Source organism: Podarcis gaigeae (assembly GCF_964106915.1).
Source record: "Podarcis gaigeae genome assembly, chromosome: 4".
In the NCBI taxonomy this organism is placed as follows: domain Eukaryota; kingdom Metazoa; phylum Chordata; class Lepidosauria; order Squamata; family Lacertidae; genus Podarcis; species Podarcis gaigeae.
In genome coordinates this window covers 39,979,559-40,004,790 of record NC_139677.1, presented here as the reverse complement: position 1 = coordinate 40,004,790, position 25,232 = coordinate 39,979,559, and the positions used below count along the sequence as shown (strand labels likewise).

Below are 25,232 nucleotides of genomic sequence, written 5' to 3'. Positions count from 1 at the left end.
TTGGTGAAAAGGAGGAGGAGTCCATTCCTGGCGGTAAGGTGAAAAGAAAGTATAGCAAGACGGTGGCAGAGAGGAAACAAAAGAGGAAAAGAGGAAACAAGCTGTCAGTGAGTGTGTGGTGGAAAGACCTCAGACGCAAAGTATAAAGTGTCAGAGGCAAGGCAACAGTTGAACTATTATATTGACTAGGGAGAGGGGAAAAAGACTTTTCTGTTTCATCGGGACGGAGAGCACTTTAGCCAGCACAGGTTTCGGTGGAGGACTTTTGCTTTTAAACCTCAGGATTGGGGAGAATTGGGACTTAAACGGAGTGTGGAATATAGGTGCCTTAGCAGCACTCTGTGTTTAAAGACAGGGACTGTGAGACTGTGTTTAAAGTTTGTTTAAAGTTTGCTTAAAGATGGTGAGACTGTGAAAGGACTGCCATATTGAGTGAGTTAAAGGGGACCCGCCTTCTTCATCCCCAACCGGATACATTCTTGAGCTTCAGAGACAGCTGTGATTCTCTTGATTCCTCGGGATTTAAAGAGACATACACCCCGGGATGCAAAGTTAAAGAATACGTTTTCGCAGGACCTTGCTCATGAGTTTTCGCAGGACCTTGCTCATGAGTTTGAGAACCCCCTGAATCTGGAAGTGTTTCTGGAGGTTCAGGTGTTTACTACATTTAATTATAAGACTCTGAGGATTCAAATACGTGTCTGAATTTAGGTACAGTTAAAACTGTATTATTAATATCTGATCTTAATTAAGGGTTAATTTTTGTGCTGTACCAATTTAGTCAATTTTGGAATCCTGTTGTAATATCTGAGAGACGTTAACCTTGTTAACCTTGTTACCTCTATATCTTACCCACATAGTATATTACATTATACAGTATACTAGGAAGAACTAAACTTAAATATACAAATGCCGAACGGTTCTAAGAAGGGGGTGGCAACACCAGTGGAAAGGAGGCCTTCAAGACAAGAAGAGGGGAAGGAGGCAAGAGAAATTAGAGATTATGATAGCTTGATGGCCGAAATAAGAAAGGAATTTAAAAATAATGAACAGTATATTGAGAGAAAATTGATGGAGGTACAAGATACTCTAGACAAAAAATTGGAGGAAGTGGTAGGGGAACTGAAAGGGAAAGTTAAGGATCTCTCGGTAAAAGCTAAGGTTTTGGAGGATTCAGTGAAAAGGGTTCAAAAGGATACGAAAGACAGTAGGAAAGAGATGGACAGGATTAGATTAGAAGTTAAAGAAATAGGAGCAACACAGGAAGAGTTGTTGGACAACATGGCTATGACGCAGTTGCGACAAAACCAATCTAACCTAAAACTTAGAGGAATACCAGAGGATCTAAATGAGAATATTAGAGTTAAAGTGGTGAAAGAGCTGGCAATATGGCTAGATAGAAAAGAAGAAGAGATAAACCATTGCTTGGTAAACATATTTCGAATAAGAACAAAATCGGCCAAGGCCAGAGGGAAAAAATTGCCAGGAGATGTAATAGCCATGTTTAACTCATTGGAGATAAGAAACGAAATTTTGAAACAGAACTATGTCAAAAGGTTATATATTGAAGAAAACCCAATTATTATTTACAAAGAGATTCCTTCGAGATTTCTTCGAAGGAGGGACCCATATAAAAAATTAACAAATCAACTGAAGAAAAATGGGATCTTGTATAGATGGGAGTTTCCGGAAGGTATTTCATTCTATTTCAAAGAAAAAAAGTTTAAACTGTCCACTATCTCAGAACTTCAAAAATTTGCAAGGAGATACGAGAAGGACCTGGGGAAAATGATGGGGGAGGAGGAGGTAGAGAACCAGCAAGGAGAAGAAAAAGGAGAGAGTGAAGAAGAAGAAAGAGAGGAGAGCTCAATAGGAGAAAGAGAAGAACTAGAGGAAGGAGACAAAGAACACTAAATTGTATATAGGTTTAATAAGTTAATTAAATAGTATATAACAGATGGCATTAAAAATACTAAACTGGAATGTGAATGGATTGAACAATAAAAATAAAAGGAATCAGATTACACACATATTACTGAAAAAGAACTGTGATTTAATATGTCTCCAAGAGACATATTGGGAATAGATTTTGTGACATCAGATAGAGTGAAGAAAAGAGGGGTGGTAATATACATAAAGGAAAAATATGATCCACAATTATTATACAAAGATGACCAAGGGAGAGTAGTCATTGTTCAAATGGTGTTTCAGGGAGAAAAAATAATTGTTGTGGGAATATATGCTCCAAATGATAAAAAATCAGCCTTTTATTTGGAATTAGGAGACAAATTGATGGAATGGACGGACCAAAAAATGATATTGATGGGTGACTTTAACGGGGTGGTGTCCCCAAACCTAGATAAGTCAACAAAAAAACATGAGAAGAAGGAAGTAAATTACCGAGATCCTTCTTTGATATGGTAAGCAATCTGGGACTGATTGATGCGTGGAGACTTAAAAACCCCATTACAAAACAATATACTTTCTTCTCAAACCCAAATCAGAGTTGGGGAAGAATAGACAGCATTTGGATTTCGAAGGAACTAACTCAAAATCTAACTAAATCGGAAATTCTTCCAAGAACTATATCTGATCATAATGCGGTCTCCATTGAGCTAAAAGGTAGGGATATCCGAACGGTTAGATGGAGAATGAATGAATTTTTATTTAATGATCAGAAGATTGTAAATAAGGCAATAGAGACAATAGAAGACTATTTTAAATGGAATCTAAATGGGGAAACTGCTATAGAGACTGTGTGGGATGCAGGAAAGGCAGTTATGAGGGGCTTCTTAATACAGAAAAATAGTCAAGTAAGAAAAGAAAAAGAGACAAAGAAGGAACAGATCCTAACACAGATTATGGAAAATGAAAGAAAGTTGACTATCAACCCCAATGAGGAGATCGCAAAACAGAATATAAAGATATTACAAGCTAAATTTTCTACAATAATCGACCAAGAGGTAGAATGGAAAATTAAAATGATGAATCAGAGAACGTTTGAGTCAGCAAATAAGATAGGAAAATACCTGGCGTGGCAAATAAGAGAAAGAAGAAAACAAAATACGATTAGTAGGATAAGGGAAGGAGAAAGGATTGTGGAAGAGCCAAAAGAGATAAGAAAGATATTTCAAAAATATTACAAGGATTTATATAAAAGAGGAAAGGAAACAAAGCAAGAAATAGACCACTTTTTGCAAATGCATCACCTAAAACGAATTTCAAAAGAAGAAAATGAGATATTAGACCAGACTATTACTCAAGAAGAGATAAAAAAGGCTATTAAAAGGATGAAAAGTGGGAAAGTCCCAGGGCCAGATGGCCTTTCGGCCAAATACTATAAAACACTAAGTAACCAAATATCCCCAGTGCTAAGAGAAGTGATGAATAATATATTAAAGGAAGGAAGGATCCTGAACACCTGGAAGGAAGCATATATTACCTTGATTCCTAAAAAAGATGCAGATACCCTGGAAGTGAAAAACTATAGGCCAATTTCATTATTAAATAATGATTATAAATTATTCACAGATATAATGGCAGAAAGACTAAAAAAGGTTTTGAACAACAAAATACATAAAGATCAAACGGGTTTCCTTCCAGGGAGGCAATTAAGGGAAAATGTAAGGAATCTGATAGATATTATTGAATATTTGGATATGAATATAGACAGACAAGCGGCCTTGGTATTTATAGACGCTGAAAAGGCGTTTGATAACATCTCATGGGAGTTCTTGAAGAAAAGTCTGGAAACGATGGGAATGGGAGAGAAATTTAGAAGAGGGATAGAAGCAATATATAAGGAACAGAAGGCAAAATTGGTAATAAACAACATCACAACAGAATATTTTGGTATATATAAAGGAACTAGACAGGGTTGCCCCCTGTCTCCTTTACTGTTTATAACGGTACTAGAAATATTGAATGAGAGACTGAGGGGGGCAACAGAAATAAAAGGAGTGCAGGTAGGAAAGAGGGAATATAAAATCAAGGCCTTTGCAGATGACATCGTACTAACTTTAGAAGACCCAAAAAAGAGTGTAAAAGAAGCTTTATTAAAGATTGACGAATTTGGAGCCGTGGCAGGACTTAAGATAAATAAAAATAAAACCAAAACGTTGGTTAAAAATTTAACAAAGGAAGAAATAATAGATCTAGAGAGAAGGACGGAAATTGCAATAGCTAAGAAAGTGAAGTATCTTGGGATATGGGTCACAGCTAAGAACATAAATTTATATAAGGATAACTATGATGTCACCTGGAGGAGTATAAAGAAAGACATGGAATTTTGGGGGAGGATGAAACTCTCCTTTTTGGGGAGGATAGCTGTTGTCAAAATGAATATTCTGCCTAGAATGCTATTTCTATTCCAGACCATCCCCATACTTAAAGACCTAAAACAATGCAAAGAGTGGCAGAGAGTCTTGGCAAAGTATATCTGGCAGGGGAAAAGGCCATGGATAAAAATGAAAATTTTGATAGATAAAAAAGAAAGAGGGGGCTTTTCTCTCCCGGATCTAAGTCTATACTATGAAGCGGCCTGCATACTTTGGTTAAAAGATTGGATAAAACTGGAGAATAGAGATCTACTGGATTTAGAAGGCTTTAATAATTGGTACGGATGGCATTCGTACCTTTGGTATGGGAAAGTGAAGGCCCACAAGAGCTTTCTAAATCATATTTTTAGAGGACCTTTATACCAATCATGGGAAAGGAATAAAAATCTCCTTGAAAGAAAGACCCCATGGTGGATCTCACCAATTGAGGCTTTAACGGTGAAGAAAACAAACATGGAGGGGAAAAACGCCACCTATGAAGAAATGTTAAGAAAAACAGACCAAGGGCCAAGACTTAGACCTTATGAAGAGATAAAAAATCTATTCACTGGGTGGTTGCAATACCACCAGGTGAATGATTTGCTAAAAGAGGACAAGAAGAAGTTGGGTTTTGATGACAAAAAATCAAAATTCAATGTAGAAGTAATAGAAGGTAAAAACAAAACCCTATCTAGAATCTATGACATACTTTTAGAGTGGTATACAAAGGACGAGGAGGTGAAGGAGGCAATGATTAAATGGGCAATTGACTTTGGTTATAACATCGATTTTGAAAGGTGGCTGGAAGTGTGGAATTGTAACATAAAGTTTACAGCATGTATGTCTCTGAGAGAAAATGTTTGGAAGATGCTATATAGGTGGTACCACACCCCTGTGAAGTTGGCCAAAATGTATAGACTAAAAGATAAGAAATGCTGGAAATGTGGGGAGGTGGAGGGTGACCTATATCATCTATGGTGGACATGCAAAAAGGTGAAAGGCTTTTGGGAATCGGTTTACAATGAGCTTAAAAGAATATTTAAATACACTTTTCCCAAAAGACCCGAAGCCTTTTTGCTGGGAATGACGGGTATAGATATTAAGAAAGAAGATAGAACGATATTCCTCTATGCCACCACAGCAGCGAGAATTTTATTGGCACAATATTGGAAAGTGGAAACTATCCCCAATATAAATGATTGGCAAATTAAAATGATAAAATATGCTGAGCTTGATAAATTAACAGGTAAATTAAGAGACCACGATGAACAGAAATCTCTGAAAAATTGGAGTAAATACTGGAACTATATTGGAATAAATGCTTAATGTGATTGGCGGGGTCAGAACAAATACTACCAGCGTGTGAATTTAGGCCTATAGATTAAAAATCAAATACGTAATTGGAAGCAGATATTTGATACTTACCAAAAGGATGGAAGGAAGTCCAGGAGGCGGTTTCTGTGGGTGTTTTTTTTTTTTTTTAATCTTTTACTGTTTTGTGAAATAGCCAGATTAATCTATCTTTGTATAGTTAGAGAGAGGAAAAAGTTGGCTTGTATATCTTGACTCTCTTTTTTGTTACAATTTTTTCTTTTGTATTTGGTTGTATGTTTGTTATGTGTATAACCTTAATAAAAATGTATTTGGGAAAAAAAAACACAAACATAGAAAGACTTCTTCCATTCTGTTTTAAAGTATGCTAAAGTGCCTATAGTTCTTCTTTTAGTCAACTTTATCAAATCATGATTGCCTCTAGTGTCAAGTCCCGTTAAGCACTTAACTTTTTTGCAGTGGCTATGCAGCTGTCTAATTTAAGTTAGCACTTAGTGCCTCTATTGTTTGCTTGCCAAACTTTCTTATGTAACTCACCCATGCTAATGAGAAGAGAAAATGTCTTCTTCATGATCATGGCTTGATCACCATATTTACTGCCCATCCTTAAAAAGCATTTCTTCAGCGTTTTGTATAAAATGGATGATGCAGCTGCTCCATAATAGCATTATGCCCTTAAGCTTTAAGCACTCACAACATCTTCTGATAACATTTTGCTGACAGAACAGTTTGGTAGATTCACTTCATACTATCTGCAAGCATGGGCAGGCCTATGCTGGAATGTAGAGAAGAGACCTCTTCTGTATGTTCTTATGAAGTCTTTCCACAAGGGTGAAAACAGTGGGTGATAGCAGGTGGGGCTTTGGGGACTGGGGCAGTGTCTTGTGCTCTTGGAGAAAGTTGCAGAGGGCACTGCCAACCCCTAACCTATCCACTTCAATTCACTATCCAGTTCCATATTTCTTCCGTTAGAAGCCACCTTTACTAGTCAGAGGAGCTTGGCTGCTCTCAGAGCAAATGTGGAACTGCTGCTTTTTAAAGGCAGCTGCAATAGCTCTGAGGAATTCATTTTTTGGTACTGCAGTGTGTGATGGTTCTTGCATCTTTCTGCTCTTCAAGGGCTGAAATGGAAATGCACTTGTCTTCAGCACCTCTTTTGGAGCTGTGTTACAAGGCCAGTCCAAGACATTTTGCTACCTGAAGCAGAAGAGCAAATGTCAACCTCCCAATTCAAGGTGCTAAGTACCCAAGCCCTGTCAAGTTATGTTAACACCTGAGGCAGAGAAGTTCCACAGGTGTGTCTGCCTCTTCCAGACACAACAACAACAACAACAATTATTATTATTAACCATTTGGGTTTTTTTCCATAGCATTCAAAATCAGTTGCCTGCTTCAGTTTGCCTAATGATAGGGCCAGCCCTGCTGGGGAGCTTTGAGGAGTGTGGAGCAAGGAACTTGCTTCATTCATCAGAATATTGAATGTGCAGAGGAGGATTCACATCAGCGTCTTACTTAGAAGAGGAACACTGGAAGTGAGCCACAGGAATTACTCGGGAATCCTTATCTTATGCAAGCAGCAGCTAATATCACAAGAGCTAAAGTGGCATCTTGCCTGGGCAAGGGAAAAAAGACTTTCCAACATTGCACACAACTGATAAGACTTTCCCCAAGCCATTCAGATGTCCATAAAGGGCGCTGCTTTTCACTGTTGGGGCAGCCAGAATTCTTATAGATTGAACCCCGCTGGGCTTCATGGAATCATGACACAAGAGGGCCAGCCACCATATTTTTTCAGTCAGCAATCCACAAATGAATTATTTATATTGCACTGGAGTAAGTTGAACTGGGGCTTCCATTAGGTGCAAGTGTTTTCTAAATCATTGCCTTGGGCAGACTGTCACAGCTGCATCTCCTGAACATGTGCATAAAGATGCAGAGTTATTATGAAATGGGGCATGTTATGTATCAGAGGGCACAATTGTGCCCTCAACTTGTAATTTTCTGCAAGGCACATCGAGTGCTTTCTGTAGCTTGGAGGTGAAGATCATACTTCGCAGCCTAGTTTTTCCCTTACCCACCTCTTGCATTAATGAAACACATATTGATCTTTTTTATGCATCTGCAAACTGAAGCACTTAATACTTATTCTGATCACAAAGTGTGCAAGGAAAAAGCAAGCTGAGTAGACCCTTATTCCTTAAAATAAAAAAAGTAAAATGAAGCGAGGTGACATTAGAAGCGCATGGGTAACAAGATCTCAACTGTATTGTAGATGGGAGTTGTAAACTTCAAAAGGTTCCTAGCCGCAGGTTTTGTGAGAATATGAAGTGTAAATGATATTTACATCAGTGTGCTGCCCTAGTGGCACTTATGCTCCTCACAAGTAATAAGCAAGCCAGTTGTGTGGAGAACAGTTTGCCACTTGAGTTTGATTCCTAGAAGAGAACTAACTTTCCAGCCAGCTGCAGTTTCATAAGCATTACTTGCCCTGTCTTTAGAGTGTGGACTCCCCACCCCAGCTGGCATTGCAATGAGAAGCTGAGGGGACATTCTTCTGTTGTTGTTGTTGTGATGGGATTTATTTGATATGATTTGTACTTTTTCCAAGGTTTGTTATCTGCTCAGCCATCAGGAAAGAAGTTTCTGTTCTTGCTGAACTCATATAGTACTTCCAGAATGTAGCAATTACCATGCTCTCAACTGCTGGTTACTTTATGCAATCTGCAGGTGATATCAGTATCGGGACACTGCTCTGGACCAGAGTGCCTTTGCTTAGATCAGGGATAGCGAACTTGTGACCCTCCAACGCCCATCAGTCCCCACCTGCATAGCCAGTGCATTGCCAGAGGTAATGGGACTTGTAGTACGGCAACTCCAGGAGAGCCACAGGTTTCTCATCCTTGGTTTAGATTATCATGCCCTTGTTTACCTGGATTTGCTTTACATGCCTGAAGAGTACAATTTTTTGTTTAAGTGTATGATTTCTTTCTTGTACATATATTTAATGCCATTCCCATGAAAAGTAAGGTATTTTCTACAGAAAGCAAATATCACCGAAAGGCTAAGTAAAATAATTACCGGTAACATTTAGTCCACTTTTACTGGGGGGAAGGGGGATGGAATTTCTTGGAAAGTCTTCTCTAATTCTGACCAAATTGGTTTATTTCATTAATTTTTCATTAATTTTCCATGACAAGCCATTATTCAGTTAAAGAAGTTCCAAGATTTTGGTATTTCTGATTTACCCACCATCAGTACCCGTAAATGGCACTTGTGAATCGTTGCTTATGATAATACAGTCATTCTGCTGTACTGTTCTGTGTTGCTTCTGGCACCTCTTCTTCTGTTTGTGGCTTGCTTATCACCTTGCAGGCATGGTCTTTGCAAGCATCCCTGGAAAGGAGAGGTCAGAAGTTCTCAGGTAGTCTTCCTGAATCTCCTGAATTGTATCTGATCCTTCACCTCTATTCCCAAAGCTGAAGTGTTGGCTTCGTTCTTAGCAAGCTCCTTCAGGCTGTTGAGTGGCAACAGGGGTGGAAGCGAAACAGGGCCACTGAGAAACAAGGAGGCCAATGAAATAGGCTCATGAATCCTAAGGTATGCAGAAGTACAAAACATTTCCAAAATACATGCCCTGCAAGTTTTAAACTGTTTTATTTTTTAAAAAAGGAAAATAGAAGGGGTCCTGAAGGGGAAATTTGGGTTGGGGCTGTACATGCCATGGTTTGTTTGTTTTTTAAATCTCCTTGAACTATGTGGAGATGTTTCAGGAAGAAGAAAGGGAAAGTAAACCTTTTCCCTTCTCCAGAATTCCTCACACAATCTATAAAGCAAAAGGGTGTGTGTTCCCTTTCCCCCCTCCCCATCGCCTTACCCCCTCCACCACTAACGCCCCTTTTGTGGGCTGAAGGATACACTGCACCATTTTTGTTGCAGGTTCCACATGCCCTCTCACATTGCAAAGTTGTGGCTCTCTAACCAGTGTTCTTGGTACAAATGAGTGGCTTCAGTTCTGGGCTAGTTTTCCCATAGGCTTTCACTAGAAGGAAAGCTGTATCTTGTTGTTGTTTTAATAATTGAGGAATTTTATTGCCCGAACACCATATACATTTAATGAATAATCACATTCAGTGCTGTAGTGATGTGCACTTTTTTCTTTTCTTTAATGCTTTAATTCTAAGCTTGAGTGTCTTCTCTGGCTTTTTTTGAACTCACAACGTTTACTCCAAATAGTTCCCCGCTCCCTTGGAAATGACCCTCTAGCTTGAAACATGGTTTCACACCATATAACATATGGTGAGGAAAGGATCTTCTTTCTATGATGTCACATCTGAAGAAGGAACTTGTACAGCTGCCCAGCCATTTGGAGTCCATGCCTTTCTCTTTGAGGAGGATGGAGGTATTCAAGTGCAGGGGAAGGGCGATGTGGAAAATGGAAATGCAAGTGTATTCAGGCACTTTTTTGCTGTATATTGTAATGGGAAAGTAAGTGTGTGTGTGTGTGTGTGTGTGTGTGTGTTTGTGTGTGTGTGTGTGTGTGTGTGAGAGAGAGAGAGAGAGAGAGAGAGAGAAGGGCCTTATTTGTGTGCCTAATTTTCTTGGCTCCCTCTTCGGCAGGCATAGGCAAACTCGGCCCTCCAGATGTTTTGGGACTACAACTCCCATCATTCCTAGCTAACAGGACCAGTGGTCAGGGATGATGGGAGTTGTAGTCCCAAAAACATTTGGAGGGCCGAGTTTGCCTATGCCTGCCCTTGGGTCTGAAATCAATCAGCTAGTTCTTACTAGCCAGAAAGGACAACCACTTGTGTTACAAATTTGTATGTTGCTTTTAAACCGCACAAGAATACCGAAGCCTACCACATATACTAGACAAGTCCCATCCATGACTACTGAATTTTAGTTACAGATAGGTAGCCGTGTTGGTCTGCCATAGTCAAAACAAAAAAATTCCTTCCAGTAGCACCTTAAAGACCAACTAAGTTGGTCTCATACCAAGAACTAACTTAGTTGGTCTTTAAGGTGCTACTGGAAGGAATTTTTTTGTTTTGACTATGGCAGACCAACACGGCTACCTTTCTGTAACTGGAACTATGGAAGGCACCACATTGAGCCGCATGAAATGGAAGTCCATCACTCATACCAAGAACTAACTTAGTTGGTCTTTAAGGTGCTACTGGAATGAATTTTTTTGTACTGAATTTTATTGCTGAACATGTTGTTTATTTGATTCATAATTTTTATCCTGAGGTTCCAATTCCAAGAAAGCACTCAAGGCTGTTCACAACTGTAGTGGAAAGAATAAAATGATAAAAACCAAAGATAAACAATGAACCATAAACCAATATATGAAAAACAATAGCAGCATTAAATAATCGAGAGCCAGTAATGAGTGTTGTCAATGCAGCTGCCTAAGATGAGCAAAAGCACTCCAAGCAACATCTGCTACCTAGGAACCTGGAGTCAAGACTCTTTAGGTTTGGGGAATGAGATATATAGTTGTCTTCAGTGCCAGCCTTGGATAACTCCACCTTACCAGAAGCCTCTCTGTAACAGGCCCCCATTTTGCTACCACCTCCTCAACCTTAGGACGTTACATTGCTGTCTTCCAAGTCCAATAATTTTGGCCCAGAAACTCAAGTGGAGTCATGCTCTTCGGCATGCAGTTGGAACCAAACTGAAAGTTTGGCCCTGCAAAGGGCTGTTCCAGCAAAAGTGGAGCTAACCAACCAGACAGAGCTGAAAGCCCCTTTTAAGTCTCAGTCTGGGATTGCCTGAAGCATCATTTTGAATCTGCTCATATAACATCGCAGCCTGAACAACTGCATGGAGCTATCCAGGTTCCTACATTGAACTAAGCTTTGCCTTGCCTGGCTCTTCTTGGGTAGAACCTACACACTTGTGTTGAAACCCGTCTGAATGTAACTTCCACCTTGGACACCACAGCAGTCCTTCTGACTAATATCACCTCTGTCTTGTAGCTCACACCGTCCCAGGCCATCACTGATTTCAGAGATCCCTTCAGACATCGGGACAACACAGTGGTGTTGATTTTTAAGACAGTCTTCTGGGTCTGATCTACCATTCTTCACAACATCACACTAGCTGTCTCTCAGTTGTTAATATTTCATATTCTTTGAAATCCCAAGGACTGTGAACAAAAACAAAGGAATTGCAACTTCCAGAAGGTGTAGTGTTAGTTGATTGCAGCAAAAACCGGAGAAAGGCTTGTGGCACCTTAGAAATGAACTGAGTAATTGTGGCGTGAACTTTTTTGTGAATTAGAGCCCTCCATCTTGTATCTGATACTGGTGTCTAGCCAATGAAAGCTTATGTCACAATAAATCTATTAGTCTTTTTATATGCCACAATACACAGTGGCAAATGTCTTTTTAGATTGTGAGCCTGAGGGAATGGACCATCTTATTACTGGTTTTTTAAGCTGCTCAGAGAGCCATTTTGGCTAAAGAGTAGGGCATAAATTCCTTAAATAAATAAAATAGTTTAACAGTCTTTTGCCAGTTATGCCAAAGCTTCTCATGGGATGTCAATTAACAGGCAATGTTCTCCAGTTCCATTTTCCTTCTACTTATAGTACAAGATATTTATTGAACTTGATCATGACCACTGGGTTCTCATTACATATACTTGGGAGAGGCCCAGAGCCTGTCTTTGGAAAATGCTAGATCCCTAGCAACAAATTTTCTTTGTGGTGAGTAACATACAGCCCTCAGCCTAATTTCATGTGGGTTGCAGGAGAGGGGGGAACCTGGAGTCTGGGAAGAGGAGTGATAGGGAAGAGGCACCAAAACAGATGCAACATGGGGGTAGGTCCTACGTCCAGTTCTAGTAACAGCAGATTGACCCAGTCCCAGGAGCATGATGGTCAGGAAGGGAGGGTGAGACAGAGTTGCTGTGTCTACTTTTTGGCTGTGTTCCTACCCACCACTGGCATATGGACCCTAACAGATTTTCCCCAAGGGAATGTGACACTTAGTGGGTTAAAAAATAAATGTTTCCCACCCCTGTTTTAGTAGTTAATGTTTTGAACTCATCAAGTGTTGAAGGGTCAGCAATGTTGGCACTGTCAACTCATTCTCAGTGTCAAGTCCTGAGCCCGTGTCTCCCAGTCTAAATATCAACCAAGGCTTTGGCAAAGACCTCTAGTAGGATTATGCTGCTATTCACATGTGAGAAGAACCCTTTGGCCATGACTCGACATCATGGGATAAAATGTATGATATATTTAACAGGGAGGAGGTGCCTGCCAATTTTAGGGGCCAAATGAGATCCTGCAAACGTAGTTATGTATCCCTGCTGTAGTTTTGTGTGTATTGGTGCTAGCCAATGTTGGCATATTTTTTTCACTTGATCTGATTTTCTCTGCTTTTATATGGTGCTATTTTTATAATTGCCATTTTGTATGTGTGTTGCTGCTGTTAGTTCCTTTGGGTACATTTTCATAGAAAGGTGATTATAAATTAAATGAATAATTGAAATGACATAGAATGCCTCAATTCTGAATGTGCTTTGTTTGCACAAGTTCACAGAAATCTCTTCTGTGTACAAATGTCAAGCTAAATTAGAATCCTAGTACCTTTCTTATAATTCATGGTCAACTGTAAATGAGTCAGGAATATGAATCACCTTGCTTCTTAGAGTCCTTCAGATGCACAATGCTTTTCCTCATATCCTTTTTGCAGATGAGCAGCCTGTTATTCTGTTCAACGATAATGCTCTGATCACTTCCCTACCTTTCAAGCGGTCAAACTAGAATTCAGGCCTTAATAGCAAAGTACAAAAGAGTTAACACTGTTTGGGTTTTCTTCCTAAGTAGTAAGGAAAACCCAGTTACTGAACAAATAGCTGCAGTCAGCAGACAGAAATGTAGAAAAATAAAGCTTATACAATAAGTTAAAAGGAAGTTGTGTGTAGTTCTTTTCTTTTTTAAAGAAGATGAGTGGCTTCATTTAATATTTTGTAAGGAAATGGGGCTTTTTATTGGCTAACTTTGAAAGATCGTTGTCTCCTAAACAAAGAAAATCTAGTGTTTTCTGGCACGATCACTAATGTATCTTTCTGCATCAGATATAATGCACAGATTTCTTCAGCAAGATTAATAAGTATGTGTAATTCTATAGAAAATCTGGGTTTTGGATCATTTTGGGAACTTTACTACAGTATTATTTACAACAGAGTTCCTTTTTTATGGGCTTCTTTTTCCCATATTGCTTTCGTTTGAATTCATTTTGTGCTGTTTTGCACACTATGCAAAGGGAAATCTGGATTTTCTATCAGTTTTATATGTGACGTACGGTTGTAGCCAATCAGTGCCTGGATCTGTTGGTAAGTGTATCTGTGTTTAAATAAATGTTCACAAACAAATGTTGGCCACTCCTACACTTTAAACATTTTAGGTTCACACCAAAAAAGTAGCAGGTGAAATCAGCCCTTAGGTGAAAAACCCCTGACCCTTTCCCAACTGTATACTGTAGAAGCGTTTGTACTTTATTTATAATAATTTATTAGATTTCCATAAGGTCCCAGGGTGGGTTACAACTATTAAAGTACGTGGTTATAGAATATGACTGTAACTAAAGCAAAAAGGTGTGAAAACAATTAAAAGCAGTTCCAGATGATTTTTTAAGGCAGTTAAAAATAGTTCCAGTACAGATGCAGACTGAAATAAAGATCTCCACTTAAAACGTTTGCTGGAAGAGAATGGTCTTCAGTAAGAGCCAGACAGACAACAGACACTACCGCTTCATATGGAAAGGGTAGGGGCCACCACACTGAAGGCCCAATTTCTATATTGTGCAGAGCAGACCTCATAAGATGGTATCTGTAGGAGGCCGTCTCTTGTGGAGTGTAGTAAACTACTGAGCAGTGCTTTTTTCCTGGGGGTACGCATACCCCTAAACATTTTGTTAATCTTGGTGCTTTTGTCCATTTACTGTATTTATTTTCCCTGATTTGAACTATAAAACGGTGATTTTATTGAGTCAAAAAGAGTGCCCCTAAACATATTTTAAGGAAAAAAAGCACTGCCGCTAAGTATATAAAGGGTGAGAAGATCTTCTAGGTATCCTGGTCTCAAGCTGTATAGGGCTTTGTACACCAGTATCAGCCACCTGAAATTGGCTCAGTAGCTAATTACACCTCTTTCAGCAGCAGGGGCGCTGGCTCCTAGGGGCTGAACCCCTTTGTTCCCCCTTGTATTTCTGGGGTTGGGGCCGGGACCTTGGGATATCCCAGAAGTGTGGAGCTGAAACACAGAGCCAAGCATGGCATGCCTCCAGTGGTCTGCTCCTGCTGCTGCTGCTGCTGCTGCTGCTGGGAAGGAGGGTCAAAGCAGCCTCCTGGGGGCAGCACCAAGGGGATGTGTAGGAGGAGCCACTGGCCATTGAGCTGCACTCCTCCCAGCATCCTGACTTCACGTGTGAGACATCGGGACATAGAGACATCATGTATGTGACATAGCCCTCCCAATCGCCATTGAAAGATGGTGCCTCTGTTCAGTAGTGGTAAAAGATAAAGATAAAGGACCTCCGGACAGTTAAGTCCAGTCAAAGGCGACTATGGGGTTGCGGCGCACATCTCGCTTTCAGGCCAAGGGAGCTGGCATTTGTCAGCAGACAGCTTTCTGAGTCATGTTGCCAGCATGACTAAACCGCTTCTGGTGCAACAGAACACCATGACGGAAGTCAGAGTGCATGGAAACGCTGTTTACCTTGCCGCTACAGCAGTAACTATTTATCTACTTGCACTGGTGAGCTTTTGAACTGCTAGGTTGGCAGGAGCTGGGACAGAGCAACGGGAGCTCACCCCATCGCAGGGATTCGTACCACTGACCTTCTGATCAGCAAGCCCAAGAGGCTCAGTGGTTTAGGCCACAGCAGCACCACCCTACAGCAGTGGTGTAATGTTGTGGCGATTGTCTGTCCAGTGAGCATTCAAGCTTCTCCATGTTGCCATAATTGAACCTTTCAGGGCAGCCTTAAGGGCAGTCCAACATAGAGCATTTGAGGAGGTAGAATAAAGACTTGTTGATCATCTTAATAAAGAGTTTTACTTGCTTTGGAAACCCTTTCCTCCAAATAGATCCTCTGTACTAAAAAGAGAAGTGAGTTTCCCAAAGTGCTTAACCGTTAATATTTGACCGTACATGTTTGGGTTGCAGTCGAGAGAACCTCATGGCAGGGGAAATCAAAAGTCCTGCTGTGTTTTATGCTCTATTGCAGATGATGTCTAAAGCTGATAGCCCTTGCCATGCATATAGGACTGCAGAAGAGAGCTGCTTCCTTGTCATGTGAGCCCACATCTTTGGGGAGTGTGCCTGAAACAGGCAACAACAAGATGAGGAGGGTGATAATGCTGTATTTCCCCCATCCTGTTAGAACTCTGCTAGAAAAGGATCTCTGTATATAGACGCCCATTAAATTGCCCTATGATTGTTTAATTCACACGTGGCATGGGATTGCACTATGAGAAATTGGCTCTCACATTGCACTCCTTATATGTGCATGCAATGTGAATGAAAACGGTGGACTAAGTCTCAATTCTTACTATTACCCAGGCAGTTTTGGTTACTGCTGATTGTCCCCTATTTGTTTCTATTTTCGTTACTTCATTTAACTGGCTATTTTTTAATTGTGCATCTATGCTGAGATCTAGCCTGGAGAACTGTAGCAGTCTCAATGTCACACTATTCCGGCCTTTCTCATAAGAGAGGAAATAATGAAGGAAATTCAATTACTCCGTAACACAAATGAAATGCAAGCTTGTTGCTGGAATGAAGAGCAAATGGAACATTGCTTTGGATCCATTCTTCCAAGCATTTAATGCATTTTTAATTTTGTGACAACAATTTAAAAAGGAGACATTGAAACATGAAAAGTGGAACACAAGGAAGCAATTCATTCCTGCTGCTTCTACTTTCACATGAATCTTTTAACACATCCATTGAAAGCCGTCTGGTCTGTATTATAATGCTCAGGAAGATACGCAAGAAAATATATAGGGACATTTCCATGTAGTTCTTGGACTGTCAAGGTGATGTCATATATTGTTGTTGGTATCCATCTGTTTCGAGAGACAATGGAGTGTGCCTCTGGGGGTGAAGTTAAACCACTGCATTAGCAGCACTGAAGAGATCTCCTTGGGGCACAAGCCTGGAAAGTGTGTGTGGAGGTCCTGGGCTACCCAGATGACAAAAAAGCCCCCTTGGCCTCCAAAGGAAAGCAGAGCTTGACTACAGGAATTGCCAGAAGGAGGTGTAAAAGATGCCATCCAACTGTCTTAAGGATTCCACTCTGAATTTTTGTAGGGTTTGCTCCTTAGCCTTTTCTTCTCCCAGAGATGTCCCACAAGGCAGTGAAGGTATAGGATCAGAGTTTTCCTTCTCTTGGATGGGCTACCTTTCCAGATGGACGAGCCCCACCTGCTCCTCACAGTAACCACCTTCTTGACTGTTGGGCCCACTATTGGTCTTGCTCATATGCAGGGCTCTGAGACTGATCAGCTACCACACCTGGTTTAGTTGGCCAGTGGAAGCTGTTCTCGGGCTGTGGCCGCTGTTGCATGCCAATAGTTTCTAGGAACCACAGGTAAGAGCCAAATGCAGGGCTGGGGACCAAAGGTGGACAAACTATGCCAGAAGGAGCACGACGTGTTCCCCTCCCATAACACCCCATACACCCAATTGTCATATATTAGAGGTAAGGAATCTATGGTCCTTCATATGTTGTTGGATTCTAACTCCCCTCAGAAAACATGGCCAATGGTCAAGGATGATGATTGTAGTTCAGCAATATTTGAAGGGTCACAGGTTAGCCATTCCTTTTTGTAAATGAAGGGACACTGTTTCACTGGTGTGTGTGTGTGTGTGTTCACAGCAAAGTTCAAAGGCCCACTCCTGGATATATTCAAAATTAAAAGCAAAAAAAACAGGGTAATGTAATTTTAAGAATATTCTGCTTTACTATAGTGCTTTTAAGAGAGAGTCAGATGTAGTCTTCCATCTTTCCTAAATGGCACCACTGAGAAAAGAAGTCTATTTTTTAATATTAACAGTTTATTACTGTGGTGCCATTTGGCTGATGAACTTGCGCAAGGAATGTTTCAGATATACACTAGCAGAAATATAATAGTCAAATCCTGGACCGTGTGATATTTGTCCAGTAGGCCTCAATCTTCCATGAGAAAGTAATCGAGGTTTGAACTCTTGGTGGCGTGACAGGTTTTGCTGGTTCAGGTCAGTCTCCCCTTACAGGCATGGGAACTGAAATCCATTATTCAGCCCTGGATTAATTACACAGCAGGCTGAGCTTCCACTTGTTCAAATAATGTGGCAGCAAAGCCCAATGCCCTTATTACAAGCCATCATTGTCGGGGTGGGTTACATGGATGTACTGTGAGAGAATCTGATCCTCGCTGCTTTCTCACTCCAAACTGCTGAATGCTGAAAGAGAAAGGATAAAGTTTGCTTTAGTGTCAGTGACAAAAGGCAACCCAATTGCGGAGGCATTTTCTAGTCCTTAAACTCTGGCGGAGGTGATTAGGTGGAGCTGGCTTTCCTGGAATTGTAGGGTAGATTTTCCTGTTGTGCTTTCAGTATCAGCTGTCTCACAAAGTACACTGTTGCCGCACTAAAGGTCCAGGATTCATGTAGCTTAGCAGAGGCTTCCACAGGCCTCTTTGGCTTTTTACAATCTACTGAGGGGGGGGATCTGCGTGATCATTTAACAGCAATGTTTCAGCAAAAACAGGTAGGGCCTAAATCCGCTGGTGTGTATACTGGTTGGTATATTTCTTTGAAGAGGCTTTAAATGTAGACCTGTCATAGGCTATACTGTTCAACTTTATGGTTAGCAAACTTGTCCGTAAGCATTACTTGTGTTTATTTCTGGTGCCTTGGCATGCTTTGCAGCGCTGCCCTAATGTTTTATTTCATGTATATGTTTTCAAACATGTGATATATGTTCAATAGTTTATACAGATGCTTGTTCATGTCAGGAGGCATTTGAGTTAAAAATAAAATTTTAAACAGAGTCTCCCCATTGCCATGCAGATTTTGTAATACCTGAGTTCTGAGTAATTTGATTTCTAATCTACAATCCCAGCATTAGATACGTCTCAGCAACCAAGCAGCAGGTGATGAGAAAGAGAATTGTGCCATTCAAAGTAGACATGGCTAGGCTAGATGGATCAATGATTTAGAAAGAGAAGGGCTAGCTGTAACATTTATGGATTCTTCTTAATGCTTTGTTGTTGTTTTCTGTATATGTTTCATTTTTGTAATTGATGAACCATGCCTATACAATATATATAAATTTTATGAAATTAATGTCTGTCTGTCTGTCTAACCACAGCTGCAGTCCTAAAAGTATTTATTTGGACACGAGGTCCCTTTTTAGGGGAGAGCAATTGCCCCAGACCTCACACGTTGTCATAATGTAAAGACTGACAAACAGTCAGTGATGTTTTGGTGTTTAACATCACTGTATCTTTTTTCTTCTAAGTCAGTCATGCTGGCCAATGCATCAGTAAGACTAGGACCAGGAGTAATTTCGGTGCTGTATGTTTGCTTGACCTTTTTGACTTCAGTTGTGGTGGGGGTACCGGTATTAGTGATCCTGTTGACCTAGAAATTTATTTAATTGGGGTATCTCTCATTAATTCTTTTCCCCACACCTCTAGGCAGACCCACTGCTTGACCATCACCCATCCAACAGAAGCAAGGAATACTTAATAGCTAGGCTTTAACTTTGTATGTGATGTCCATATACTAGCTGATGAAAAACATAGTTCTGTATTTTGCAACTGAATCCTGTAATATTATTTTTATCTTTTAGTTTTTGAGGTATAAAATAAGCATACTTTAATACAGCAGTATTAAATTCTGAGATCAAATATAATAAATTCCTTAACTAGACTAATTCTATGGTTCTATACAGTACACTGATATCACCCACATATGGCCTAGTTAATTGAATAGGAGCTACATTCAGCTACGGTCTTAAATATTCCTGGTCAAATATGTTCAACAGCCCAGGTATGGTATATGGCATGGTGGTTATTTTTTGTATGCTAGTAGTCAACGGCTTGAAGTTAGAGATCACTGGGCTTTAGTGGTAAAAATGCTTAAAAATGTGTTTTATACTTGAACAAGGTAGCACTTGATTTCAGTTAGTTTTCCCGTTTGATCTGTATCGTTTGACTTGTGTTCATTCTGCTAAATACAGTACTGTTCCATGGTTTTCTTAGTTCCTCTTCACACTGGTTTACTCAATACATTCTTCGAATGACTTCATCAAAAATATGTTGAAAAATTGACTGGGTTCCACCTTAATGGTTTCTGGATTGCAGCCTTTCCTTTATAGGAGAAAGTTGTTTTCCTGCATGATGATGATGATATAATTTTATTAATTAACCCATGGGTAGTGATAATGGAAGGACTGACATTTGTTACCATAATGTGCTAAAAGGTAAAGGACCCCTGACAGTTAAGTCCAGTCACGGACGGCTCTGGGGTTGTGGCGCTCATCTCGCTTTACTGGCCAAGGGAGCCGATGTTTGTCCGCAGACAGTTTTTCCGGGTCATGTGGCCAGCATGACTAAGCTGCATCTGGGGAAACCAGAGAAGCGCACGGAAACACCATTTACCTTGCCGCTGGAGCGGTACCTATTTATCTACTTGCACTTTTTGGCATGCTTTCGAACTGCTAGATTGGCAGGAGCTGGGACCGAGCAACAGGAGCTCACCCTGTTGTGGGGATTCGAACCGCAGACCTTCCGATCGGCAATCCATAGGCTCAGTAGTTTAGACCACAGCATCACCCACTGTGCTACTAATTTCTTAAGTTATCAAAGCAGAATTACAGAGTTGGACAGGACCATGAGGGTAAATCTGTCTAGTCCAACCTCCTGCAATGCAGGAATCTTTTTGCCCAATGTGGGGCTCAAGCCCTACAACCCTGATACTAAGTCTCATACTGAGCTATACCAGCAGTGCTCTTCCGATAAATGGTGCACATTAAGTGCACTAGGGTAGGAATGAAATCATGAAAACCTTCTGTTACTTGATGCCACGAGGCAATATGTAATTACAGATCCTCTCCTAGCAAGGGAGACTTCTCTGTGTTGCTGTCAGTGGCCCTCTGCTATGTTGATAGACCCAGCTGGTTTATCTGGTGGATAGGGAAACCAGCAGAAGTACTGAAGTAAGCACCAAGTGACTTGAAGCCGCCATTTACCATTTTCCACAATGTTTCCATTGTCCCATGGCATTGTGGGAAATAATTTAATTGTAGACATTCTAGGTCATCGGGGGGGGGGGGGGCTGCCAGGGCCTTGGCATCTGCCTGATGATGTTACCTACTGATAATGAGGTTGTTCCTATTGGTCGTTCCTGTCTTTCAGTTATTTTCTGAATTCCATACATGTTTTGTCTTTAACCAAAATGGGTAAAGGGATTAGATAAAGATTGGTTCTTGGCATGTGTGTCTTAAGACATGGATCCTTAACCCTGGTTGTATTTGTAGATTGCTGGTTCTGCTGGTTTTATGCACACCAAACTTCCTAGTCTGAAGCGGAGTTTTAAAATCACCGGGGGCTCAGAAGAATGTGTAATGCTATTTTCTTTAATGGAGTGTCAACCGAAATTTGTCTGACTTCCTGTAAGAACTTCTTTCTATCACAAAAATGCACCTTTTAAGAGGGAAAAAAGCCCATGAATGTGATGCTCTGTCCTTTGCCCTCAGTATTTTTCTGTAAAGCAAATGGATAGTGGCAGTTTCTCAGCTGAAACCTAAAGTGTGGTCCTACTTTAGGGAAGAGCCAGGTGAACATTGCTTTCTATTCTTGTGTACCTTTGTAGGCTTTGTTGGCAGCGTTTGGTGTTCTCTTATCACACCAAACTTCAAACAATTTACAAATATCTTGGTTGCTGAGAGGGGACATCATGCCATGGACTCCTTTTAGGCAACTGAGATGAATGTTTACCCTACTACATACCGTGTTGGTGGTGGAATCCAATTGGTGGCCTTGCACTTATGGAAGGAAGGTTTTTGATCCAACGGATGGACAGAAGAGAGGCCATTTTTGTCCATTCCCCCTGCAACCTCCAATGCCAACTTCCACTGGGGATACATGGGGCTTGAATCAGCAAAACCTGTCACCCTTCCTCTTCCATTACCAGAGGTGCCTGCAAAATCACTGTGTTAATGGTGATCTAATCCATTTTTCAGTTATCCTATTATATAGTAGATGTGGGGGGGGGGGGACCAAGCAAACTCTTATTTGTGACTGGGTTGGCAAGTTCTGAAAGTTCCACAGATTTTTGGCAAATAAGTGTGAAACCAAATGGCACATTGTTCTCAGTCTCCGTGGGACAAATGTTTTTCTCCCCTCGCCACAAAGCAAGTATGAATAAGAATTAGAGGTTGACTTGAACTTCACCTCCATTTGTCGAACTTTTCTGTGCTATTATGGTTTGGGCTGAGGTTATACATCGCCTTCCTGTCGTCGTAACTGCAGCCCCTGGTTTAATTGTGGGGAAATGGCAGAAGGTTCAAAGAGATTTGGTTCCCAAGCTTGCTAATGAGCATAAGGCTCCATTCACCCTTAATGAACCAAGATTTCTATGTGAATTTGGGGGGCAGGCGGGGAGGTGAAAGAGAGGGGAGGCAGAGAGTTAGCACAACGGAACAACGACTTTACAGTGTGTGGGGTATGCAGCTGGGGCCATCTGAAGCTGTCCTCGGTTATGAGCAACAAAGCTTAAATAGATTGTACTGTGAAGAGGTACATTTCGGTGAGTGTGAAGCATAGCTTTTGCTTCTGCTTCACTGACCTGTCTGCTTATAACAGTGATAGGGCCTTGACAAGAGCTGAGGGAAGGAGTGCCACGTAGAGCAACTCTTTCAAAATCATTCCATGCAACATGATTAGTGAAAGAGGAAACAAAATGAAGTTTCGGTCATTTTTAGGGTTGATTTCTTTGGGCAGGGGAGGAGGGGGGAGCTGCTGACTGTTCTTGAATCCCACGCTGGAAAAAAGTCATCGTCGAATTGTGTGCTGCATTTCCAGCTAAGCTCCAAGGCTATTAACACGAATATTTGTACAGTAGAACAGCTTTTGACCCTCTTGGCTTAAAACAACAGAGATGCCTGACACCTTCACATATTATAATAAAAACAAAAAGAGAGAACAGGATGTTTTAATTCCATCCATTCTCGATTCAGCAAATACTGTGTCACCCCCACCAAATTTTTGACAAGTAGCACTGAAGCACCACTTCCTGTTCTAAATATTTTTCTTTCTTTTCTGATCAGTGCTGTTGAATATTGTGCTGTGCTGATTGTTGTGGCTATAAAAACAGTCACATATTTATGCACACCTCACTGCATATGACTTTGAGGTATTTTACACTGTATTTGTTATTATAATTTGTATATATTTATGTATTTGCTGTTAACTTAATCACAGATAACTTTTCATATAGTTAGACACATACAATACATACATATATATATATATACACACATACACACACATACTGCATATGTCCAAGTGCTCTATTGCAAATGTAAACAAAACCTGGAATCCTCAAAATGAGATTGTGTTAATCTTGAGAAACAGCAAGGAAATTTGGGTGTTCTATGCAATAAATCAGATGTTCTCTGCTGCCACTGTTGATCTTAAAAGTTAACACACGTTAAGACATGGTAACTCATTATATAGTGTAACTGTGAAAAGCTTTTGCAACAGCATTGTGATGGATGTGTGTATTTTAAAACACGGTTACTGGTTTGTTTGTTTTTAAGTAATGCTAATATGAATGCATTCCAAACATCTGCTCTTGCTCTTTGTCTCTTCTGGAGAGAGAAAGAAAATGGATAATTAAAAAACAACAACAACACTTGAGGATGAGGGAAGCACAAAAGGGAAATAGAATTTTAAGTACCTTGATTGCTGGTGCATAGGCAGATTCCAAACATCATGTAGCGTTCCATTCTGGAGAGGTGGTCAGGAAAGTGGTGAAAGTTGACAACCCCCCATGGCTGACCCCTCTGCTCTGTCTCGCCTAATCGAATTTTATGTTGTGCTTTCAGATAGCTGATCAGCTTCCCTGGATTTTGCTGATGACACAGGAAAGCTTTGCCTGAAGATGGAAACACTGGAGTCGGAACTGACCTGCCCTATCTGTCTGGAGCTGTTTGAGGATCCGCTGCTGCTGCCTTGCGCTCACAGCCTCTGCTTCAATTGTGCGCATCGCATCTTGGTCTCCCACTGTGCCACCAACGAATCAGTGGAATCTATCACCGCCTTCCAGTGCCCTACTTGTCGTTATGTCATCACCCTTAATCAACGTGGTCTAGACGGACTCAAGCGCAACGTCACGCTGCAGAATATCATCGACAGGTTTCAGAAAGCTTCGGTGAGCGGGCCCAATTCTCCAAGTGAAACTCGCCGAGAGCGAGCTTTCGATAGCAACAGCATGTCCTCCAGTGAAAAAGTTCTCTGCCAGTTCTGTGACCAGGATCCTGCTCAGGAAGCAGTAAAGACATGTGTAACGTGTGAGGTTTCCTACTGTGAGGAGTGCTTAAAAGCAACTCACCCAAACAAGAAGCCATTTACTGGCCACCGTTTGATTGAACCTATTCCCGACTCTCATATCAGAGGATTAATGTGTCTGGAGCATGAGGACGAGAAAGTTAACATGTATTGTGTGACTGATGACCAGTTAATCTGTGCCTTGTGTAAATTGGTTGGGAGGCATCGTGATCACCAGGTGGCAGCTCTCAGTGAACGCTATGACAAATTAAAGGTTAGTTTTATCTTAATGCTTTATTTGTTTACACTAACGAGTGTGGCGTCCTGAAACAACATATTCTCACCTCGTTTGTTGTGTCGCTGATATGTGCAAGCGTGTCATTTACAATTCATATATTAAACTTGTGTGCGAACACCTGCAGGCACTGGTCACTGTGCAAAATATATATTTTTGAATTGAATGCAAATTTTGAATGTGAAATAGACTTGCGTTTTGCATTAGGAAACGGCTAAGCCTATGCAGAAAAATCAGTATATTTATGCATATATCTCAACGTCTTCCAGTAACAATTTTCCTGCATGGATTGTGTACAGGAATATGATGGGGTGTGTTTGGCATACCCCGGAGCTCCAGATCTGCAGGAGCTCCATTTGTTGCATGAGAGAACAAGATTTTGCAGAACTTTGTGCACACTTCAAAGCCTCAGGATCACAACCATGAGCACAAGTTTGTTAAAATAACTGTTTGATCTTTACACATTCCTGTGTATGTGTACTTGGAAGCAAGTCCCACTGTGTACAGTGTGGCTTATTCTGTAGCAAGTTTATTTAGAATTTGCAGCCTAAATGAAGAATTGTGTTTAATCCCATTGTTTTTCTCTGTTACACACACAAAAAAGCATTTTTGTATGTACTGTCTTCAACGAAGGCACATATTCATCTAATCAGACAAAATGACTTACACATTTGTGCTACCAGCTTTCAGTCACACATGCATAACACATAAAAGCGATTTTTGAAAAAGCATTT

General features: G+C 40.6%; 1 protein-coding gene across 5 annotated transcripts in view; it reads left to right on the top strand.

The window, feature by feature from the left end:
- MID1 (midline 1) overlaps nt 1-25,232 on the top strand; it is a 268,171-nt gene that overhangs the window by 177,523 nt on the left and 65,416 nt on the right. For 4 of the 5 annotated variants that reach the window (XM_083734368.1, XM_083734369.1, XM_083734367.1 and 1 more), the window contains one exon: nt 23,762-24,477. In XM_083734368.1, the coding sequence (XP_083590494.1) occupies nt 23,818-24,477 (660 nt within the window). In that variant the 5' untranslated portion in view covers nt 23,762-23,817. Of the gene's footprint in view, nt 1-18,269; nt 18,416-23,761; nt 24,478-25,232 lie in introns of those variants that run through there. The other variant, XM_083734370.1, reaches the window with a different exon arrangement.